The 22,351-nt window shown below is 39.3% G+C and overlaps 1 protein-coding gene across 1 annotated transcript in view; it reads left to right on the plus strand.

Annotated features, from left to right (window-relative positions):
* Window positions 1-22,351, plus strand: part of VPS13A (vacuolar protein sorting 13 homolog A) — a 290,475-nt gene that overhangs the window by 33,368 nt on the left and 234,756 nt on the right. The window contains exons 2-7 of the mRNA XM_089691099.1: window positions 12,139-12,182; window positions 13,447-13,489; window positions 14,420-14,515; window positions 15,316-15,417; window positions 15,535-15,644; window positions 19,296-19,355. Coding sequence (XP_089547225.1) covers window positions 12,139-12,182; window positions 13,447-13,489; window positions 14,420-14,515; window positions 15,316-15,417; window positions 15,535-15,644; window positions 19,296-19,355 — 455 coding nt within the window. The remainder of the gene's footprint in view (window positions 1-12,138; window positions 12,183-13,446; window positions 13,490-14,419; window positions 14,516-15,315; window positions 15,418-15,534; window positions 15,645-19,295; window positions 19,356-22,351) is intronic.

Genomic DNA, 22,351 nt, shown 5'->3' on the forward strand with positions numbered 1-22,351 from the left:
TCCATGCAACACAGATGTACAGCAGTTCTCAGAAACAGTGCTTATACAACTAAATATTAATTAAGTGATTCAAAGGAAAGCAAAATCTTCAAACATTTTTCAGTTTATATAGTGAATGTTTGAGTTTGTACAGAAGAATACAAACACTGCTATTTTGTTGAACAGTCTAATATTCACTTTTCTTCAATTTTTTTAGAGGAACAACACAAATTTGCTATATTTTTCTTCATGTTTTGATTTGGAATAGAATGTGTAGTGTTCCCAATGCATTTGTGTGTATGGAAATAAAAGCTATTAGAAGGATTTTGAGCTTTATTCACTTTTTTCAACACACTGCTATTATTCTAAACACAACTGTACTTGGCACTGATAAGGGGGAAGGTACCAGGGTTTTTTTTCAACTGGCATAGATGTTTGACTAAAGCAGGCCATAAATTAAGCAATTGTATTTCCTACAACCACTGGTTCATTCCGTGTTCATGAGGGAATCCCTCCTGCGGAGCTTTTGTATTCTGACAGTGGAAGGTTTCCCAGTTGTCAGAATACAATAATCTTTGCTGGTTGCTATAGCCGCTGGCAATGATTGAACAGGAAAGACTTGAGGCTGGTTGTACTGAAGTTAGTCAATGGATAGTCCTCAGTATAACCAGCATGCCCATAGATGGATCGATATGTGGCCGGTCCTGGATTAAACACAAGAGAATAACTATTTTAATGAAGGAGGAATATTTGGGAAGCTAATAACCATTTTCTCTAAATAAATAACATTCTGAAATTGAATCTAAGTGGATCTGAACAAATATAATATTAAACTTTCATGCAAAGCATTATATTAAGGCTGGACAGAACAGCTAATACAGAAAAAATCTTCTCAAAGGTGCTTTTAGTCATTTTCAGGGTGTTGAGAAGTTAGAAAATACATAACATGCTAAGCAAGTGTGCGTCCTCAACAGAAATCAGTTGCAAATAAGGAATAAAAATTTTTTTTTCATCTGTTATCCGCAATTGTGCACTTGTTTGTAACATTCTTCATTGTATTCCTAATACAGGAAATAGTATTTACATGTACGTGTCCTTTTCAAGGTATTTCTTTTCCTCGGAAAACACCTTTAAAAATAATACATTTCCCCTGCCCCAATGTTTAAATTATAGGTGGGCTACAAATATTGGTATTTTTTTTGGGATTATATTTTGGCCCTGAAATGTACCATTGTTTAGATTCCAGTGTGCATGCCAACAAACTGATTTATTCTTTTATTTCCTTTAGAGTAGACCTTTCACCTTTAAAATTCAACCCCTATTTTTTCTGTAAAACTATATCCCCACATGCGAAATCACTGGAAGGTTTTTCATTGCGAAGCATTTTTCTCTTCACCCCACAGCCATTTAGCCTAGGTGCTGGTAACTTAGAAATGGCCTTCTTGGAAGGTTAATTTGCCTGAGGCTGAAGGCAGACCAAGCTCATAATTGCAAAACTTCAAAATGTTCTGAGACTTCATGGCAATGTGTAACAGGTCAGGTACTTTTACAGATCTTGCACTACATATGTGTGAGATCTGGTATGCGTGTCCTTTCGGTGTGGAGGGGACAGCTGCAGGTTGCGGGAACAAGAAGTACTTCAACTGAGTGCAGTGGTGTGAACCTTGTTTACCAGAAAACATTGATTTTGTGGTGTATGCATTTAGGATGTGTTGAAAAAAAAACCCATATCTGATGTAAACAGGCCCTCAGTCCAGGTTTCCTTTAAATTAAGTTAATTCAGGTGATTCTTTAACTACAGTTCTCATTAGTTGTTCAAGGTGCAATTATTGACAACAGATTATTTAAAACATGGTCATGCTCTAGGCAGCATTAATATTTTATACTGTATTTTATGGCCAACCCCATTAAAATCCATTTCTGTTCTTAATATATTCTTCACATTGACTAATGCTTCACATATAAGACAATAAGTGCACATTAGCTTGTGTGTGTTTCTAATAGATTTTTCTAGAGCCAGTGTCTTGGGCAATAGATTTTAGATCTCCTCTATGTAGAAAAAGTCCAGGTTCCAACTCCCAGTGACCTAAAGTAACCCACCCTCCCCCTGCCCCAGATATATACTTATCTTCCTTAAGCTCAGGCTCACACTGATGCAGTGTGGGAAACACAGAACTTCCTATGTGTTTCCCACACTGCATAGCAATCGCACTGATCATGTGATCTGCTGTTGTTGTCAATGTTAGGTTAACGGCACCCCAAAAGCAGGTTGCAAAATGAAGTGCGTTTGCCTCAATCGGACCACATGGGTATGAACACCCCTGTGATCCGATTGCAGTGTAACCAAAATAAAGGTGCCTGCACCTCTTTTATGCGAATGCATTGTGATTTGAGCTTACAAAATGAATGGGCTCAAATCACACCACATCACAAATGTGGTGCAATTCCTGTGTCAATCACATGCAGTTCCACAGTGTGAACCAAGGCTTACCCAGATTGTGCTTGTCAGTCCCCACAGACTTCCATAGGGTCGTCTCCTGAACATATCATGTATTAACTGCATAGACAGAGAGAGAGTAAAAAAAAATGTTTTGCTGGGGTCCCTGAAGTTTCCTGCAGGCCTAGGCTGTCAGATTCAAGTGTCCACCTGAGGTGGGATGAGTTACTGTAAATCAACAGCGGGTTAGCAAAAAAGAAGATAACTGTACTTTGATTTTGAAGATGTGTTACCAGTCATGACTGTCACTGCATCCTTATCAGTAGCACACTAAAATTCCATTTTCTCTGTATTTTGCATTCAATAATTTTTCTTCTTTCTTCTTGTTTCTTGCTTTTTCTCTTCTTCTTTGATAGGGGTGTTTTCCTGAGACTGACTTGTTAGCCAAGTGTGATTTTTTAAAAATGTTATCAATAATGCATCTGCTCATATTGGCTAGCACTTTGTCTTGCCTTACTACAGTCCTTTGCAGTATCTAGGCAAAGATCAATATCTGCAGGTAATTTTCCCCTTAAGCCTAAAAAGTACTGGTAGGTGCATTGTCTTTACCCAAAAATGTAAAAACAACCTCAAGTTTATTAACAATTTCAAGATTTCAGGGGTCAGTAGTAAATGAGGTAGATTTCAGGGTCAGTGAGGCAGAGAACAGATTTTGCCTAACAGTTGGAGGGGCTTAAAGGTAATAGGGTTGGCTGATTGGTGATATTTTATATAATTATGTTTTTATTGAGAGTTTTAAACAAGGAAAACTGACAACAGAGGCAGTTAGTTAAGACATATAGAAGGTGATTGCAACGTTGTGAAACAATAAGAAATATCCAGAAGAGAGCAATAAAAAAACCATATACCAGACATTATGATTCACGTGAGTCTAAGAACCCTATTGAAACTAAAGGCAAGGAACAAGACAAAGAAAGAGATGAGTGGACATATCGATGGAAAAGTTGGGTACAGATATAATGTAGAAAAACAATGAGTTAGCTGCTGAAATCAGGATGTCAGAGTGGGCAAATGAAGGTAGAAAGATCCCAGGTTCCCAAACCGCTTCAAATAGAGGGCTAAGGTTATCGTGCAGAGCAGTCAAATATTCCATTCTTCTAACCTCACCAATGATTTTTATCAATTCCAACTGGGAGGGAGGCGTAGTGGATAACCAATGCATGGTTATGATTCTCTTGGCCACTGTTAAGATATGAGAGAACAATTTCTTGGCTTGCTTGCAAAGGCTTGTAAAGCATAGGCCCAGTAAAAAATGGAGCGGGTCAAATAGAATGAAGACCTTCATAAGAAGTCAGAAAAGATTTAGAACTTCCCTCCAAAAAAGTGTAATGTGCGTGCTTAGCCAGAAAATGTGAAAGAGAGATCCAGTTTCCTTACCACATCCCCAGCAGACAGGAGGAACATTTGGGTTACGAGTATGAAGGACCTCTGGGGTTTTATACCAAAACATTAAAACTTTATAAGTATTTTCCCTATACACAACACATCTAGAAGACCTGGAGGCGGTATAGAGGGATAGTGCACTGGAGGGCCTGGGACCATTTCCTGATATAGAGGTGTAGGTCTACAGTCATGGGGGAAGTGTCTTGTAATAATTTATAAATGGAGATTAGGCGCTGTTCGTAGGGACCTTGAGTGCAGATGCTTTCAAAATGAGTAGGCTTCTCTACAGTTAAGGAAGGGATCCTAGAGGAAAATAAATGTTGTATCTGCAAGTAAACAGTGTTGTTGAGGGGATATATGTTTAGCAGTTTGCAACTCAGCAAAGGATTTAAGCTTCCGAGACACTGGATTTACCAAATGTCTTAAGTGAAATAGGTTCGCTTTAGCCCAGGGGCTGATACAACCAAGGGTTAAACTATATGGAAGATTTGGGTTAAATATAATGTTAGTCAAAGGTGAGTAAGGTGAGGACAGAGAGAATTTACATCCATTACGCCTCCATATTAACAACGTAAATTGCATTGGTGCAAGCAATTGATGTTTATGAAGGGAAATTTCATTGGGAGTCATGGACCAAAGTAGGGTGTATTGGGTGTACCTGTAACCATTCAATCTCAGACCATTTATTGGGGGGGTGTTGGGCAGACCAAGAGACAACAGAGTGGAGATGTGTACTTCACAAGATCTGGGGCCCCCTTTAGATCATAACGAAAATAAGACTGAACATACAATTCTGTGAGATTTGTTATGCCAGATAAATTGGAGGAAAGATTTCTGGAGAGATCAAAGCTTGGACATGGGGACAGGTACTGGGAGTTTCTCAAATAAGTACAATAGTTTGGGTAATATGGCCTTTTTAAGTACATTGATCCTTCCCAGGAAGGAAATATTAAGTAGGTCCCAAGTTTTCAAAGATTGTGTGATGGTTTGGAACAGGGGTGGGAAATTAGCTTCATAATGGGAGTGATATGAGGAGGTAAGGTTAATACCTAGGTATCTCGGAATGGGAACACCAGTGATAGGGATCATTTGACTTAAGAGAGGACAGAATGGTGGAGGGGATATGAAGTGGTAACGCTTCTGTTTTGGAAGTGTTAATCTTATAACCGGATAAGGCACCAAAGAGTTGAAGAGTACAATGGAGAACTGGAAGAGTGGTAGGAGGGTCTGTCAGGGTTAAAAGTGCCGTACTTTCCGGCGTATAAGACGACTGGGCGTATAAGACGACCCCCTACTTTTCCTGTTAAAATATAGGGTTTGAGCTATACTCGCCGTATAAGACTACCCCTCTTCCAACGCACACCAAATAAAAATGAAAAAACATCAGATTTGATTTCCATATGGTATGCTATTTCAGTATGGTATTCCAATGATGGGGTGCTATTCCTCCCACTGACACCAATGATGAGGCACTACTCCTCCCACTGACACCAATGATGGGGCACTATTTCATCCACTGACACCAATGATGGGGCACTATTCCTCCCACTGATACCAATGATGGGACACTATTCCTCCCACTGACACCAATGATGGTGCCCCATCATTAGTGTCAGTGTGTGAGGAATAGTGCCCCATCATTAGTCAGTGGGAGGAATAGTGCCCCATCATTAGTTAGTGGGAGGAATAGTGCCCCATCATTGGTGTCAGTGGGAAGAATCGTGCCCCATCATTGGTGTCAGTGGGAGGAAACAGTTTTCCCAATTTCAGTGGAAATAGTGCAGGTAATATTGTGAAGAATTACCTGTAGCATTTCCTCCAATATGTCTGCTGTCGGGTAGGAAGCTGGAGGGGTTGAAGGCTGTGGGATTGGAGTGTCTGTGTCCGCTCCCGCCATTTCAGTGATCGGTTTGGAGCACTTGCCTATGCCGCTGCAGCCACTTGAGGCTGGGGATGTAGGCCTGGTAAGAAGCATTTGAGTATGGAAGGCCTCGGTTTCTGGAGGAGGTTGTGAGGGTGGGTTCCACAGCCTGATTTTCCCATGTGTGGGCTCGCAGTCGAATGAGGGCTCTCCCGTGGCTGTAACTGCTGTAGAAGAGGTGCGGTAGGCTGAGGATCAGCGGAGTTCCCCCACTATACGTCTGCCCTCTTGAGATGCCACACATGCGACTCTGATTGGCGATATTTTAAAGCAGAACTAAATAGATCTCCTCTTAATGGATCTCACTTGTAAACTTTCTCGTATGAAACTGTGGGAATGAGACCTACACATCACTTTGGACTTGTCGGATTGGCAGGACTTTGCTAACAATTTGTCTAAAATTTCTCTCAATACTGTTTTGATAGAATCTAATTACAAAACCCTCTTATGCTTGTACTTGGTACCGACTAGAATAGCAAATATGCATCTGTCCGTGTCTCTGAACTGTTTTTAACAATGTGGACAGCAGGGAACAATGTTCCATGTGTGGGGACAGTGGTATCCTAAGGTATCTAGGGTTTGGATGAAACTTTCACCTTTATTCCTCTGGTTACAGATATAAATCTTGCTAGGTCCCCAGAGATAACATTTCAGAAACTAGATCCTGTCATCCTTAAAAGGCCTAAACAGTTGATTTTATATATACTCTTGGCAGCAAGGATTGAGATGGGGGAAACGGAACTGGATTATGGTGAATGATAAACTCACCTGCACCCCACATAGTAACATCACTAAATTCCATAAGACCTGGAACCCTTGGATTAAGTACATCTCACCTGTAGACCGAGACCAGATAGGACCCCTGTTTGTTTTCCTTTGCTTCTCTTTTTTCTGCTCTTTGTCTTTTCCAGCTGTGTTTGGCCTGACTCTCTTTTTGTGAACATTGGTGTTTCTTTATGGGTGCCTTATTTGCCCTCCATTAATTGTAGGAACACTTACTAAAATCTCAAAGGTACAGCCTTGAACAGGCATTGACATATTTTTTTTGGTATCCTGCTAGTGTTATAAATTGTTTACTCTAGAACTAATACTTTGATGTCTGAACTGTTCTTTCCTACAGTAGAAAAACATACACACACACTACACTATGGTCATCAAAATAAGATATGACCAGAACTTTCGTGACAGGGAACATTCTTTTTGCTCATGAGCATTTCAGTTTTATTGTTATTTATTTATTTTTTTAAACAGTAACCTTATACACAGTTAGAAAATTGTTCATTCTGATACCAATTTCCAACATGTTTGATCTGTCATTTTCAATGGCCGCACAAAAATAGTCTGTTGCTGTGGGCACACTAATGATTCGAAAATCAAAAAAATTGTTCTTTTGACATGAAATTTAATAATTTTTTTTACTTCTGTATGGCCTGCCTAAACCTTGCCTGCTGACTAAAGGAGAAGTATGGGATAGGCTATATAATGAACAGATATTACTATAGTCAAGAATATGCTGCGGTTACAACAGTGAGGGGAGCTCTGAGGGCTGATTGGAGGGACAGGACAGACCCCGCCACAGAGCACACAGGAACAAGGCTGAGGCTGTCAGTCTGCTGGAGGTCCCTCCCTTGTCACCATTTTTCTCTTGGTGTCAGGAAAACTTGTCAGAAGTGAATCATGCTCATAACAGAGAAACAAAGCAGCTCTTAATTGAGACAAGTGCACACTGTAGAGCAAGGTCGGCAACCCGTCAATCGCGTTCTACCTTTTGACCGCAGGCAGGTGACAGATCGTGTACAGATCCCTGCACCACCAACCCCCGCCTTTTAGGTGACGGTCCCTCCCCCCCCTTCCCTCAGCCTTCTCTGGTGCTGTCATCCTCAGTGCACAGCGGAGAGCAGAAGGCAGCACAGCTTAGGATGGAGGGCGGGAGGAGGAGCTGGCCAAATTAACTTTTCATATTAACCCGCGGGTAGTTGGTTCCTAGATCGGTCCTAGCAACCAATTACCAGCTTGTTAATATGAAAAGTTTATTTGGTCAGCTTCTCCTCCTGCCTTCCATCCTGAAATGTGCTGCCTTCTGCTCTCCGCTGTGCACTGAGAATTGCAGCAGCAGCTGGGGGAAGATGCCATCAGTCCAGAACTGTGCTGCCTTCCACACTCTTCTCTACAGAGGTAGGATACTGCTTGGGACACTGCTATGGGAGGGAAGGGGGGGGGGAGGACATTGCTGGAGGGGAGGGAAAGGGGGCCAGAGGTCACTGCTATGGGGGAAAGGAAGGGTAGAGGACACTACTTGGGGGGAGGGGAGGGGGGGTGATGTGCAGAGGACACTGCTATAGGCAGGGCCACCGCCATAACAGTGTCCTCTGCCGCCCTTCCCATCACCCCCCTCCCCTCCCCCTCACACACACAGTAGTGTCCTCTGCTTGCTTCCCATTTCCCCCATAGCAGTGACCTTTAGCAACCCTTCCCCCCACCATCAGTGTCCTCTACCACCATTTCCCTCCCATAAACAGGTATTTTAAAAATCTGAATTCCCAGCACCCTGGTGCCCTAAGGCAACTGCTTAAGCAACCATATGCTGGCGCCCAGCATACGGCTGCTTAGGCAGCTCCTTAAGGCACAAGGGTAGGGGGGGGCAGAAAAATCCCAATCCCCAGCCACTTGGTGGGAATTCAGATTTTTTTAAATAACTGCCTTCTGACGATCCCCTTTATTGTCCTTCTGGAGCAGCTGAAAGCTAGCATCTCCTCCCAGGAGGAAAATCCAGGGGATCAGTTCTAGTAAATGCCTCTCCCACTGGCCCTCCCATCCTTGTTCCTCTTTTTTTTCTACTTCCCAACCCCTCCCACAAGTGCTCCCCTTTCAACAGGGCTCCTAAAAAAAATTGTGAAAAATAAAATTGTAAAAATAAAAACTACTGACACCATCCACTGCCCTACTGACACCAACCTCTGCCCTATTGACTGACACCATCCATTGCCCTATTGACTGACACCATCCATTGCCCTACTTACTGACACTGTCCACTGCTCTACTGACTCTGTCCAGTGCCCTGCTGACTGACACTGTTCATTTTTAAGGTAGGCTAAGTTTGTATTTTTACAGTGACATTTGTTTTTATTATATTTTCTATATTTTCCTTACTATTTAGTTAAGCCTTGCTAATTATTATTTTTTTTTAATGGTGCTGAACCGTGGTGATCTTTGATCTCTTTCATGTTGTTCAAGTAGATCTCTACCTCTCAAAGGTGGTCCTACCCCTGCTATAGAGGAATGTGCTTTGTTCATATTTCATGTCTGAGGTTCATAACCACTTTAAGGTTACAACTTCAAGTACATAATAAGGACAACACATCCTACAGCTGGACCAACATATGTCTAATAGGAAGGGAGGAAGTATGTGAGGAGGTCTGCCCAATCATCCAGCTCATTATTTGTTTCTGGAAAAAAAAAGAATCAAAGATCAATATGGTATTTGTCATATGTATAATTTTTTCTTATGTTTGTTGCTTTTTTATTAGTCTTTGTTCCATACATTGTTTCTAAATAAACGAATATGTAAACATGCATAACTAAAAAACTCTAAGGCTCCATACACACTGGGTGTTTTAATACCGCCGGTAACGTTAGCTGTGTAAAGTCACATCAAAAACGTGAGGTTTTTTTTAGCATTTTGGCATTGGAGTTTTGCCTCGTTTTTTTTTTTACCAAAAAAAAAAAACACCCAAAAATGCCGGTTTGCCACGTTTTACTATTTTTTCAGCATTAGAGCGTTTTTCTAAAAACCCACTAGTCCTTGGTTTTTTTCCAACCAAAAACCGTTGATTACAGTCAACATGTCAGTGGCTTAGTGGTTAGCACGTCTGCCTTGCAGTAAATGGGTCATGGGTTTGATTCCTGACCATGGCGCCTCCTGCATGGAGTTTGCATGTTCTCCCTGTGCTTGCATGGATTTCCTCTGGGTGCTCCAGTTTCCTGCCACACTCCAAAGACATGCTGGTAGGTGAATTGGCCCCTGTTTAAATTGACCCTAGTATGTGTATGTATGAATGTAAGTTAGGGACCTTAGATTGTACACCCCTTGAGGGATAGGGACTGATGTGAATGTACAATATATATGTGTAAAGTGCTGTGTAAATTGACAGCGCTATATAAGTACCTGAAATAAATAAATGTGTGCATGGACACATAGGATAATATGCTGGGGGCTTTACCAGCTGTAGAAAAAAATGTCAAAAGCCAAAAACAGCCGCTGTACAAACATTCTGTGTGCATGAGGACTAAAGGAGCACCTACATAGTTGTGGCATAGCTGTCACAAAGCCAGGATGCTCCTGGATGTTACCGAGAGTAGTTATTTGTGTTTATGCTACTTGCAATAAGAATTATCTGTGATTTGCAGGCAGCTTTTTTTAGGGTCCATGCACACTGGGCATAAAAGATGCTGATTATAGAAGCTTTTGGTGTTCTTTTCCTTCAGCCTGTGGAATTATCTCTATGTTAGTCTATTTGTCCAGACACCTAAGGGAAGTTACAGGAATATTTGCAGAGGAGTGTTTTTAGGCAGAAAATAACATCAGAATCGCATTTTTGAGAGGAGCTTTTAGGCAGAAAAAAAACCGCTCATAAAGGCACATAAACACTGCGTACAGGAGCATTCAGAGTTTTCATGTGTACATTGATTATAGTGAAACATGAGCAGAAGGGAATACTTTAAAAAAAAAAAAAAGGCTTAGAAAAGCATTTCCCTATAAACTGTCATTAACTCCTGTGCAATATGAGCCACTATGAGCATTTTTTCTGCCAGAGGTTCTGACGTTTTCAGTCTCCTAGTGTGCATTGCCCCATACACGTTAATTATTGCTCTGTGTGTGTCATATCTATGGTACATGTGGCTGCAACAGCATTGCTGTATACAGAAGTCACTTTTCTTGGATATGAGATTATGTAAATGAACTATATAATAGCACGTATACCTGTGGGATAGTGTTTTCATTTCTAAGCAAAACTGTTTAGACCTTTATCGTAATCAGCTCTTTGCAAAACATTAATTATTGAGTAAAGCTGTGGCATCATCATTTCAGTGGTATACCTTATTTCATTTTTCTCAAGAGTCCTGACCAAGAAAATGGCAGAGATTCTGAAAACTGCAGTCTATATGTTTTTGTTCATTTGTTTATAAAGGGGGGCATCTCAAGGGTACAAGAAACAGATGCAAATATTGAACTTAGAGCTGTAGGAAGAAATGTTCATTTTAATTAGCACTTTGTAAAGGTTGAAAGCGCTAAAGTGTTTGAAGTAGTTATTTGCTTAGAGAGATGCTGTAAAAGATGTCATGAGAAGATTTTGGAATTGTTTACAGCATACTGTATTTTATACCAGAAGCAAAATCTCTTTGGAATTTTTTTAAAGCCCCATTGAACTTTCAGGTTACAGTTGTGCTCAAAAGTTTGCATACTCTGGCATAAATTGTGAAATTCTGGCATTTATATTGAAAATGTGACTGATCATGCCAAAAAATGCTCTTTTATTGAAAGATGATGATCATATAAAGCCATTTATTATCACATAGTTGCTTGGCTCCTTTTTAAATCATAATGATAACAGAAATTTCCCAAATGGCCCTGATCAAAAGTTTACATACCCTGGAATGTTTGGCCTTGGTACAGACACACAAGGTGACACTCACGGGTTAAAATGCCAATTAGAGGTTAATGTCCCACATCTGTGGCTTTTTAAATTGCAATTAGTGTCAGTGTATAAATAGTCAATGAGTTTGTTAGCTCTTACGTGGAAGCACTGACTAGGCTAGATACTGAGCCATGGGGATCAGAAAAGAACTGTCAAAAGTCCTAGCTGATTTACAGTGGATTGCAAAATCTAATATAACCCAATGGTTTGTTAATGTTGTATGAATGAACACAGGCGCACAGCCAGGTACCCATGCAAGCACTATAAGTACTGTATCTGTAATTTGTAGGAGTGTGAGAGGAAGAAGCAGAGCAAGGAGCTTGTGTGCTGAGCATGCTGAGATGAGCTTGACCTTGTGCTGTTGCTTTTTCACTGCCCATTCACAGACTGGGGGTGGGAATATTACAGCTTGGGCTCAGAGGAAGTGAGTTGAATCACACTGGTTATCATTCAGCCTGCCATACTGAGGACATCTGGTGGTATATAAGAAGTATAGAGGGGCAACTTCAGACTGATAATGAGACTTGCTGAAAAAGCTGCTTTTTTATTTTATGTTTAAGTTTGCTATAATTGGTTTTTTTTATATTCAACTTGAGCTACCTTAAAGCTGTCCCTTTGTATGTGAGATTTCTGAATGCTAAAAAAGTATTTTTGTCTTCTAGGTGCTGTAGCACTGAAGAATCTGGAGATTAAAGAAAATGCATTGGTAGGCATATATTTTTTTTTTTAATATGATAGGCACAGCTTTACTGTCAATGGAAATCAGTTATGCATCTGTTATTTTTTTGTAACCCTTGTAAGTATCTTAAAAGCCTGGTTATGGCATACTAAGCAAAATTGCAATTAATAGTTTAACAGTATTGTTTAGATATGTCAAGGAACTGCAGCAGAGATTAATTTGGTTTGGGTTTCTCTGTTTCTTTTGGGCTCTTACCAATCTGTATTTGTAAAAAATGGTCCCAAAAATTCCGACCTGGAATCACTGTTTGTACATTTGCAGTGACTCACTGTAAAGTCAAATTTTTTTTGCTGATAAATCCAATTCTAGAGAAGGGTAGGTTAGATGCCCACATACTGTTGTTCACTCTGTATTATTTTCTTTCAAGAATATATAAACTCATTAGACCTAAAGCTCATAAAAGTTAAAATCATCCTTTGCAGTGGAGCTGCAACTGCACTGCAAGGGTTAAAAGCCCATTTGTCTAGGGGAGAGAAGAAACAGTGTGAATTCATATTAACTTGGTGAAGCACCTTGGAGAAGTGCAAGTGCTGGTGCCGTATCTCAGCTGTTCCATTGCTAAGTAGGGTGCTGGTGTGATTGTTTATCCGGAAAGCTCAGTGATTAGCAACAGAAGAATGCTGCACACCAAGCAGCTCTTAATGTATGAGATGTGAAGAGCGGCCTCAGCCCCAGCTGCTCCCAATAGGCACATCCTTAACATGTTTTTGCCCCACCTTGGGGCTTAGTTATAGAGAGACCACTATGACTAAGCCCCAGGGGCAGGGCAAAAAAACATCAAGGGTGTGGCTATTGGCAGAAGCTGAGGCTTCTCTTCACATCTCATACATATAGAGCTGTTTGGTGTGTGGCATTCCTCTGTTGTTAATCTCAGAGAAGAAAGACTATTACTTACCAGATTCTTTGCTCCCCTCCAGCTGATACTCCCCCATTCTTCAGCAGTACACTGTCCCTTAATGTCTTCACATCCAATGCAGGACTATGGACACTGCTTTGGTTTTGATGACCTCAGAACCTTAGACTGGAGTATGGGGGAGAAAAAGCTGCGGGGCAGAGCAGAGGATCAGCTAAGTAAGTTTTTTTTTGTTTTGTTTCTGTAGACATAAATGAACAATTAATCCTTGCAGTATAGGTGTAGCCCTACTGCAAGGGATACTTTTTTAGTTGCCTGGAGTTGGGCTTTAAGCTGAAAGAATAATTGTTAATGTTCTGCTTTTTTTTTTCTTTTTAGAGTCAACTGGATGTGCCTTTTAAAGTGAAAGCCGGACATATTGGTGAGTTGAAAAAGTCTGGCCAATTTTTGTTACCAGAATTACATTTTGAAATAATGAATTTAACAACAGTTAGTGAGAAGCAAAGTAAATTCAAACTTTAGTTCTCTTTGAGTGACATTGTAATTTATTAAATAGATTAATGAAAGTGTGTTTATTGGTTTAATAACATGTGATTTGGTAAAAATAACTTCTGTTTGCTGAAATGGCAATACTGTTATAATTAGAGATATGGGAATTGATGTACAAAAGGCGAGTAGGATGTTCACTTTTTTTAAGGGAAAATCCCCATGCTCCTCCCAAATAAATGAAAACTACAATATAAAGCGTTACTTATAATGCAGTGCACAGAGCATTATGACTTCCACCATTGGTTGACACATAAAAATGTTGCTATTTTAAAAAGCAGGTTTTTTTCAAGCTTGTTTTGATTTTATTACGTGATGGGATGAGTGTTAAATTATTCTGTTTTAGCTAACAAGTGTTTCCATTACAGTCAATTGGATTCTTAATTCCTTTTCCAATTTTCCTTTAAAATGTTTTAAGTTTGTGACATCTACTATATCCAGAACAAAAGCATTAACAACATCTTGTTTGCTAGTGTTTGGCTCATTGTTAATATCTGCTGGGTATATTTCCCTTGTGTTGATAGCAAATCATTGTGATATTTAAAATCCATGCACATGTATGGAAGAAGGTTCAGGTGTATAGATTTAGCCAATTCGTATGGAAAAATGGAATAATAAATAACTGAAAATGAATGAGTATCATATACATAGTTTTGAATTTACCATGAGTATACTGTTCAGCACTGTAAAAAAAGAAGAGCCAAGAGTCTCTACTAGTAAGATGTTTCTATATGGTAGAAAGCTTTTGAAAGCATTATTTGAACATTTTTTGTTTTAGTAATAAACTAGTTTTTGTCTTCTGCAGGAAAACTCGATCTCAAAATCCCTTGGAAAAATCTTTATACCCAACCAGTGGAAGCTGTTTTGGATGGCGTTTACTTATTAATAGTGCCTATTGCTAGTAGGTTCATGCTTTTTATTCTTTGTATGTTTACTAGTAAAAGGTATGTGGTGGTCAAAAACGCAGCTGTATCAAAGATGAATACTGTATATTACATACATTGTTTCATGCCTATTAGGTGGCACATTTAAAGAAAAAAAAACAAAAAAAACCTCCCAGTCTGCATGTAGACTGTAGTGAAGGTTTTACAATGTATCAACATATAATTTTGTATTTGCCAATGGTTGCTTGCAAAACTCGCAAAACTGTGACATGTTTAGGCCTGGTTCACACTAGTGCAAATTCAGATGCGACTTGAGTTGCACAGAATCACATGACAAGGAAAATCACATTGTTTTCAATGTTGCCTGTTCACATCAATGCAACTTAGCACAGTGTGATATTGGAAAAGGTTGCTGTACTACTTTGGTGCGACTCCAGTTTGATTTTGACCCCATGGAATGTACAAACCTTATCAAAGTTGCATCCAAGTAGCACTACATAATCACACTTAAAGTTGTATCAAAATTGAATCGCAGTAGTGTAAACCTAGCCCAGGTGTCTATGCTGGGTTTTTATAAAGTTATATTCCTGTACTTTCCAGCACGGTCACCGTTTTGATTCACGTGCACTGTACATAATTGACAGTTAAAGCCAGGACCATTTTATTAAGGATACATAGGCATTCCATGTATGTGTAGATCACTCAAAGAGATGCAAATGTTCTTAGAAACTAAAGTTTGACATTTAAAGTACCAGTCTATGTTATTTCATTGTTTACACTTACTGCTAGACCTCAGTTCCTACATCTTTCTTTTCAGGTATCAAATATGATGCTGAAAAAGAAGAAAAACAGTTTTTGGAAGCAAAACAACGGGAGCTTCAACGCATTGAAGAGGCCAAACAGAAAGTGGCAGACCAAGGTTTGTAACTGTATTCTCTGTTCATATTCTAATTTTCTATTTTAATTAGACATTTCCCTTTTATGACATGTTGTACTGTGCTGATTAATGTGCTTCTTGTTCCATGTTTACATGAAGAAAAGCCAAAGGAAGAAAAACAGGATACATTTTCAGAGAAATTAGTAACTCAGGTTATCAAAAATCTTCAAGTGAAGATCTCCAATATTCATGTCCGCTATGAAGATGATGTGAGTAAAACAAAGTTGAACTGGGAGATAAGTAGAAAAAGTACCTCTGATTGAGCTGTATGCAGTGTTTACTTCATGAAAACATTTTATATATTAGAATATATATAGATATAGATATATATATATATATATATATATATATATATATATATATATATATATATATAAAAATATATATACACATACACAAACACATTAAATGTTGCAAACACAAACCCCCAACGACAAAGTTAAAAATGATAGCAAGTCCAGGGAAAAAAAAAGTCTATATATTATCACAGCCCCAGTGTTTAAGAAAAAAGGAAAACAAGTTAAAAAAATCTTGAATGAATTTGAATGATTGATTCAATTATGTTTCTATACTTTGGCAGTGGTAGTTTCCTTTTTGTTCTCTATATACAGTATAATTAAAATAAAGTTGTCGTTGTTTAGCTATGCATGGATTTCTGCTCTTAGTACAGTAATGTGCTTTAGGGCTCTCAAATACCATGTCCATTGAGCAAGCCCTTAGTGCTCAGCTACATGTGAGATTTAAAGGATTTTAGTAGCAAGAGCTTAACCACTTGTTGACATATCCAACCTTTGCAACACAATAAAATCCATGTGTTAAAAAATCAAGTACCCATCAGCAAAAAAGTTATTTTCGTGCATCTAGGCAGTTAATAGTATTTATTGTAGCTGAACCCTGCTTACTTTATATCTACGCCACCAAGGAACTGGGAGTTAAAATGTTTGGAAGGCATTGAATATTTATTCCAGTGATCTCATCACTTTTTTCTGCTGTCTGCGAGTGAGCTTTTACATAAACAGTTCTTGGTTGGGAAATTACATTTGCAAAGATGATATACTTTATAGGCTGCAAGAGAAATCCTTTCCAAGCCAGGAAAATGACATTCTCCTGTTGGTTTTTACAGCACAGATACCTTTTTCAAATACTACATTGTCTGTAGAAATGGAGTGGTGTTATCAAATATACTATACAACATAGTGTATGTGTTTTAGACATATCTTCCTCCTTTTTTAACATACATTCAAGTAGTTTTAAGATATTTATTTTTGTCTGCTAGAAGTCACATGATTATGATTGTCTGTTACAAGTATCTAAGGCTGGTCATATATTATACAATTATCTTGTACAATTTTCCTTTAGGTTTACCAAAACCATTTAATATGAGGTCAAACCTAAACACTTTCAATTTGTATGCAGTCAGGCAGGCCCTTGCACTACATAGCTGAGGGTAAATCTAAAGGAAATTGAGCGAGAAAATTGTACAATGTATGGCCAGCTTTAGGAAGGAGGAGCAAAGGAGCTGATTTAATGGCAGTTGCCATTACGTGATGGCAGGAACCTGTTGGTTCCTATAAACTTTTTCCAGTCTGGTGCTTACAGTGGAGTGAAGATGTGTAGTACTTCAGTTGGGAATGATAATTAATGGATTGAAAAACCCTCCAGTTTCTTATAACTTACTCTTTTATAATTCTCCTTTTGCATATTTTCTTTTATGCTGGGTATGAACCCAAGAGATGGTATACAGTATATGTAACATGGGGTAGTTCATTAACGTCAGTGCGTGCAAGTCTCAAATTCTAATGCTATTCTCAGAAGTCTCTGGTAGAAGATCAGCCATGGCCAAAAATATTGGCACCCCTGCATTTTTTCAGATAAGGCACCACTTTGCCCAGCAAATTGTTGAAATTACAAATGTTTAGGCATTCTCATGTTTTTCTTTTGTTTGTATTGGTATGACACAAAGTGGAGAAACAAAAAGCCAAATCTGACACATGCAAAACTCCAAAAATGGACTGGACAAAATTATTGGCCCCTTCAATTTAATATTTGGTAGCATACCCCTTGGAAAAAATAACTGAAATCAGTCACTTCCTGTAACCATCAATTAGTTTCTTACACCTCTCTACTGGAATTTTGGACCACTCTTCTTTCGCCAACAGCTCCAGGTGTCTCAGATTTGAAGGGTTCCTTTTCCCAACTGCTGTTTTGAGATCTGTCCACACCAGGGGCGGACTGACAACTTATGGGGCAATAGGGGATCATGGGGCCCCTGTGTCCTTGCCCAAACTCAAAAAAGCCTATGAAAAAGGTACCAGGGGCATCTCATGGGGCCCCCTACTGACCCGGGCAGTGCCCGAGTTTCCAAATGATCAGTCCGCCCCTGCTCCACACCTGCTCTATGGGATTGAGATTTGGAATCATTGCTGGCCAGTTCAGTACTCTCCAATGCTTTGTCTGAAACCATTTCTGGGTGTTTTTTGATGTGTGCTTTGGGTCATTGTCTTGCTGTGAGACCCATGACCTCTGACAGAGACCCAACTTTTTGACACTGGGACCTACATTGCACCCCAGAATTTTTTGGTAGTCTTTAGATTTCATAATGCCATGCACACGGTCAAGACATCCAGTGCCTGAAACAGCAAAGTAACCCCCCGAGACATCAGTGAACCTCCACAATGTTTGACTGTAGGGACTGTATTCTTTTCTTTAAAGGCCTCATTGCTCTTTCTGAAAACAGTAGAATGATGGGCTTTACCAAAAAGCTGTAATTTTGTTTCGTCTGTCCACAGCATGTTCTCCCAAAAGGATATTGGCTTCCTCCGGTAGGTTCTGGCAAACTCCATTCTGGCTTTTTTTATGTTTCTTTGTCAGCAATGGGGTCCTCCTGGGTCTCCTACCATAGCGTCCCTTTTCATTCAGAGGGCAACATATAGTGCGAGCTGACACGGTTGTACCCTGTGCCTGAAGGTCAGCTTGAATTTGTTCGGAAGTTGATCAAGGTTCTTTAGCCATCATTCAAATAATCCTTTGTTGATCAATTTTTCTCTTTCATCCACGTCCAGGGAGATTAGCTACAGTGCCATGGGCTATTAACTTCTTGACAATGTTGTGCACAGTGGACACAGGAACATTAAGATGGAGATGGACTTGTAACCTTGAGATTGTCCATGCTTTTCTACAGTTTTTGTTCTCAAATCCTCAGACAATTCTTTGCTGCTTTTCTCTTCTTCATGCTCCATATGGCACACAGAGACACAGAACAGAAAGGCTGAGTCAATTTTTTCCATTTCAACTGGTTTCCAGTGTGATTTCTATATTGTCAGCACCTGTTAATTGATACAGGTAAGTTTAATTACAAATTACATGCGCATCACAAACTTGGAATGCAAATATTTAGTACAATTTTGAGAAGGTACGAATAAATTTGTCCAGTCCATTTATGGAGTTTTGCATGGAATGTGTCAGATTTGGCTTCTGTTTCTCCAGTTTTTTGTGTCATACCAATACAAACAAAATAAATAAACATGACAATGCCTAAACATTTGTCATTTTCTGGGTGAAGTGGTGCATTATCTGACAGAATTGCAGGGTTGCTAATATTTTTGGTCATGACTGTAGCAATTTCCAGATTCCAAGGCTACATAGTAGTTTCAGAGCAGAGGCTTTATTCTCAGTGATTCTGAAAATGTTCTGCCTCACTGCTGTGGAACTTGAATGTGGAATGACTACTAACTGTACATTGTATTGTCTTTTTAAATTAGTTTAGTAAATTTACCCATATTACGTGACGTAATGTTGTATATTTCAAGAACTGCAGATTTATAATATATGATACTGTATTCCATTTTTTTTCCTTGTAGATCACAAATCCTCAGTGTCCACTCTCATTTGGTGTTTCGCTTCAAAACCTCAGTTTGCAGGTAGAACCAGAAAACGTGTTGCATGCTAACAGAAAAGGCTTGCTGTCTTTTGCTCTCTGTCCTATTTAAACATTTGATAAGATAAGGAGCTATGCATCCATCATTTTATATGCCATCTCTCAACATAGTTTAATAATGGGTGGCATTTGTGGTTTTGTGGCACTACACACCTGTTCTATAATTGTGTAAGTTAATGAAAGAATGGCTTTCTACTGAATTAACAGTTTATTTTGTATGTTATTTCCTAAAATTGTTGTTACTTTAGCTGAAGCAGAATAGGCATTTGACTTGCTTATCAGGAACCAGTGTTTGCCGTCTATCAAAAGATGGTTGGCTTTTTTACAGGGTGACATCAGTCTTGTTTATTCTGATTTAAATTGTTATTGCATGCTGACTGTGGTGCATTTATGGAAAATATCCATTTCTGCACGTGGTGGTTTTGGATGAAGCCCTTATTTGACAAACTGCTCGTGTAGCCCTCAAGAAGTCACAAATCGGTATGTTGCAAGCAGTGTCTATCTCTACAGGATAAACACTGTATTTGGGAAAACTTTAAACCGCTTTTACATGATATTTTAAAAGCATTCCAGACAAAGAATATAATCCAGTAATATGCTTGCAATGCTAATAGCCTTTAGTTGTGTCAGTAATTTGTTTTTTGTCAGGATTTTAATTTTTTTTTGCTTATTAAATGGCCAGATTCCTTTTTCCAAGAGCTAGCTTATGTATATTCTGGATACATCTAGTTATTGTTGACAATTTAGTTTGATTGAGAAATGTCTTTATGTACAAGCAAAATACTGTATATAGACTTGCTTACAGGTATAGCTTACCCATAATCAATCGTTTATATTCTAGAATTGTAATATTTCTGCAATATTTCGGAACAAAAGGTGCTTTTTTGTGTGTGGGGGTAGTAGAGTTTACATTTTTAAAAACAACAAAATCAGCTTTTATTAATTTCTCAATCCACAGCATGTACATTTTGAGAAGTCACTGATTTCTATCTAAACCAGACAGAGAGACTGCACATGGATGATATTCTCTGGTTTTCTAAACACAAAAGAAACATGGTGCAAAACTTGTCAGATTTATCACCCTAGTATACAGTACTCACACTCTACTGTCCCTGGCATCAGTGACATCTTCACTTCCTTGCACACAGCTAGACAGTGAGATCTGCCACCCAGCGCATAGTTCAAAGCCCAATTTTAATTTATTCTGCCCATTGAAATTAATAGACACTCAAGCGTTCAACGCGCCTAGCTGTTTTAGCCATGTTTGGTTTTTGTGCCCAACAGCTCCTTTCCTGAATGTGATTCTTCCGCATTCAGTAGAGGAGTTTTTGACTGCTAAACTCCTCTAAAAGCTGATGTGTGCATGGACACATAGGCCTTTGTTGAGGTGTGTTCAGGGACACACCAAAAAGCCCTCAAAATATCAGTTTTGGAGCAGCAGTGTGCACAAACCCTTTTAGCTTGCTGTGGTCACCAAGCACGCATATGTACAGCCCTCACATCTGCAGTCCAACTGCCCCAGCATATTCGATGATGGCCATAATTTTTTGTCTGTGAATGTAACTAAGGAACACCTTTACTATACAGTCTGTGATGGATATTTTTGTTCATCTTTGTCCTTGCTTTGGCAAGGGAAGAATTTATTACCCATTGAGCCCATTGTATTATGTACAGTGATTCAAGTCTGTATTACATGCAGTACCTTTTGTCCATATATTACATGGAGTCAGTGCAAGGTCATCTACTGCCCATGGCGAAGATACCAAACGGCGCCCCCAAAATGTATGAGCATTATGTGTCAGCAAAAATCTTCTTCCCCCCCCCCAAAAAAAATCAAGCACTATAGGGGGCCTTTAGGATTGCAGTGTCGGGGCCCCACATTAGAAATGCCACTGGCTGTCAGAGTGCCAGTGTGCAGTGTTTGCTTATCCACCCCTATTTACGAAAACTGGAGCGTGCAAAATCTGGTGCAGCTCTGCATAGAAACCAATCAGCTTCCAGGTTGTATTTCCAAAGCTTAATTTAACAAGCTGAGATTAGAAGCTAAAACGGTATACTCAGTGAGCTCTTAATAGTAATATAGCTGCTAAAAGCACGAAAAGGTAACCACAATAAAACCTCACAAGATACTTAAAAAGAAAGTGCAGCGCTAGAACAAATGCAGATCCATATTAGTAAACCGTATTCAAATCCAAGTCCATAATCAGGCTAAACGTAAAATCATGAATTGATAAGATCATAATATATTAAAATCTATATATATTAAAATGGTGACAGTCTGTGGTAGGTGATGGGTACAGAAGATGTTAGTGACTTCACGTTCCAGTGGCGAGGTGATAAATACTCACTCACCAGATGAGTATCTTTTAATACGCATATAATCAATAACCAGAGGTCCCCCTCATGGGATGGGATGGATGAGCTGGGCCGTCTCTAACGGACTCTCCCCCTCTTGGTATTGGGCAGAACAGTGGTCGTCTCCCTTGGAATAACCACCGAATATCACCGTGGAAGCCGCTCGGGTATATAGGCAGGATAGATCGCACTGGACCGGGCGTTCTCCTCTTACACTGGTGGGCTGCTGTCAGCAATTGGGAACAACTCCTGTGCCATGAAGTATGGGCTATGGGGATGAATGTTGGCTCATGGAGGAGTCAACAAAAAATAGCCCACAGTGTAGTATATTTTTAAAAAATGTATTTAGTAATCCACGTGGGTAGGCAATATATGATAAAATCAAGGTATAGAAATAAAAGTACACTGACCGTAAATAATGAAAGGAGGCCGCCGGTGCATATTTTAACTATTTTATTACCTCGCCACTGGAATGTGAAGTCACTAACATCTTCTGTACCCATCACCTACCACAGACTGTCACCATTTTAATATATATAGATTTTAATATATTATGATCTTATCAATTCATTCATTTAGCCTGATTATGGACTTGGATTTGAATACGTTTTACTAATATGGATT

Source organism: Staurois parvus, unplaced genomic scaffold (genome assembly GCF_062004578.1).
Source record: "Staurois parvus isolate SC_StPar_1 unplaced genomic scaffold, SC_StPar_1.0 ptg000549l, whole genome shotgun sequence".
Taxonomy (NCBI): domain Eukaryota; kingdom Metazoa; phylum Chordata; class Amphibia; order Anura; family Ranidae; genus Staurois; species Staurois parvus.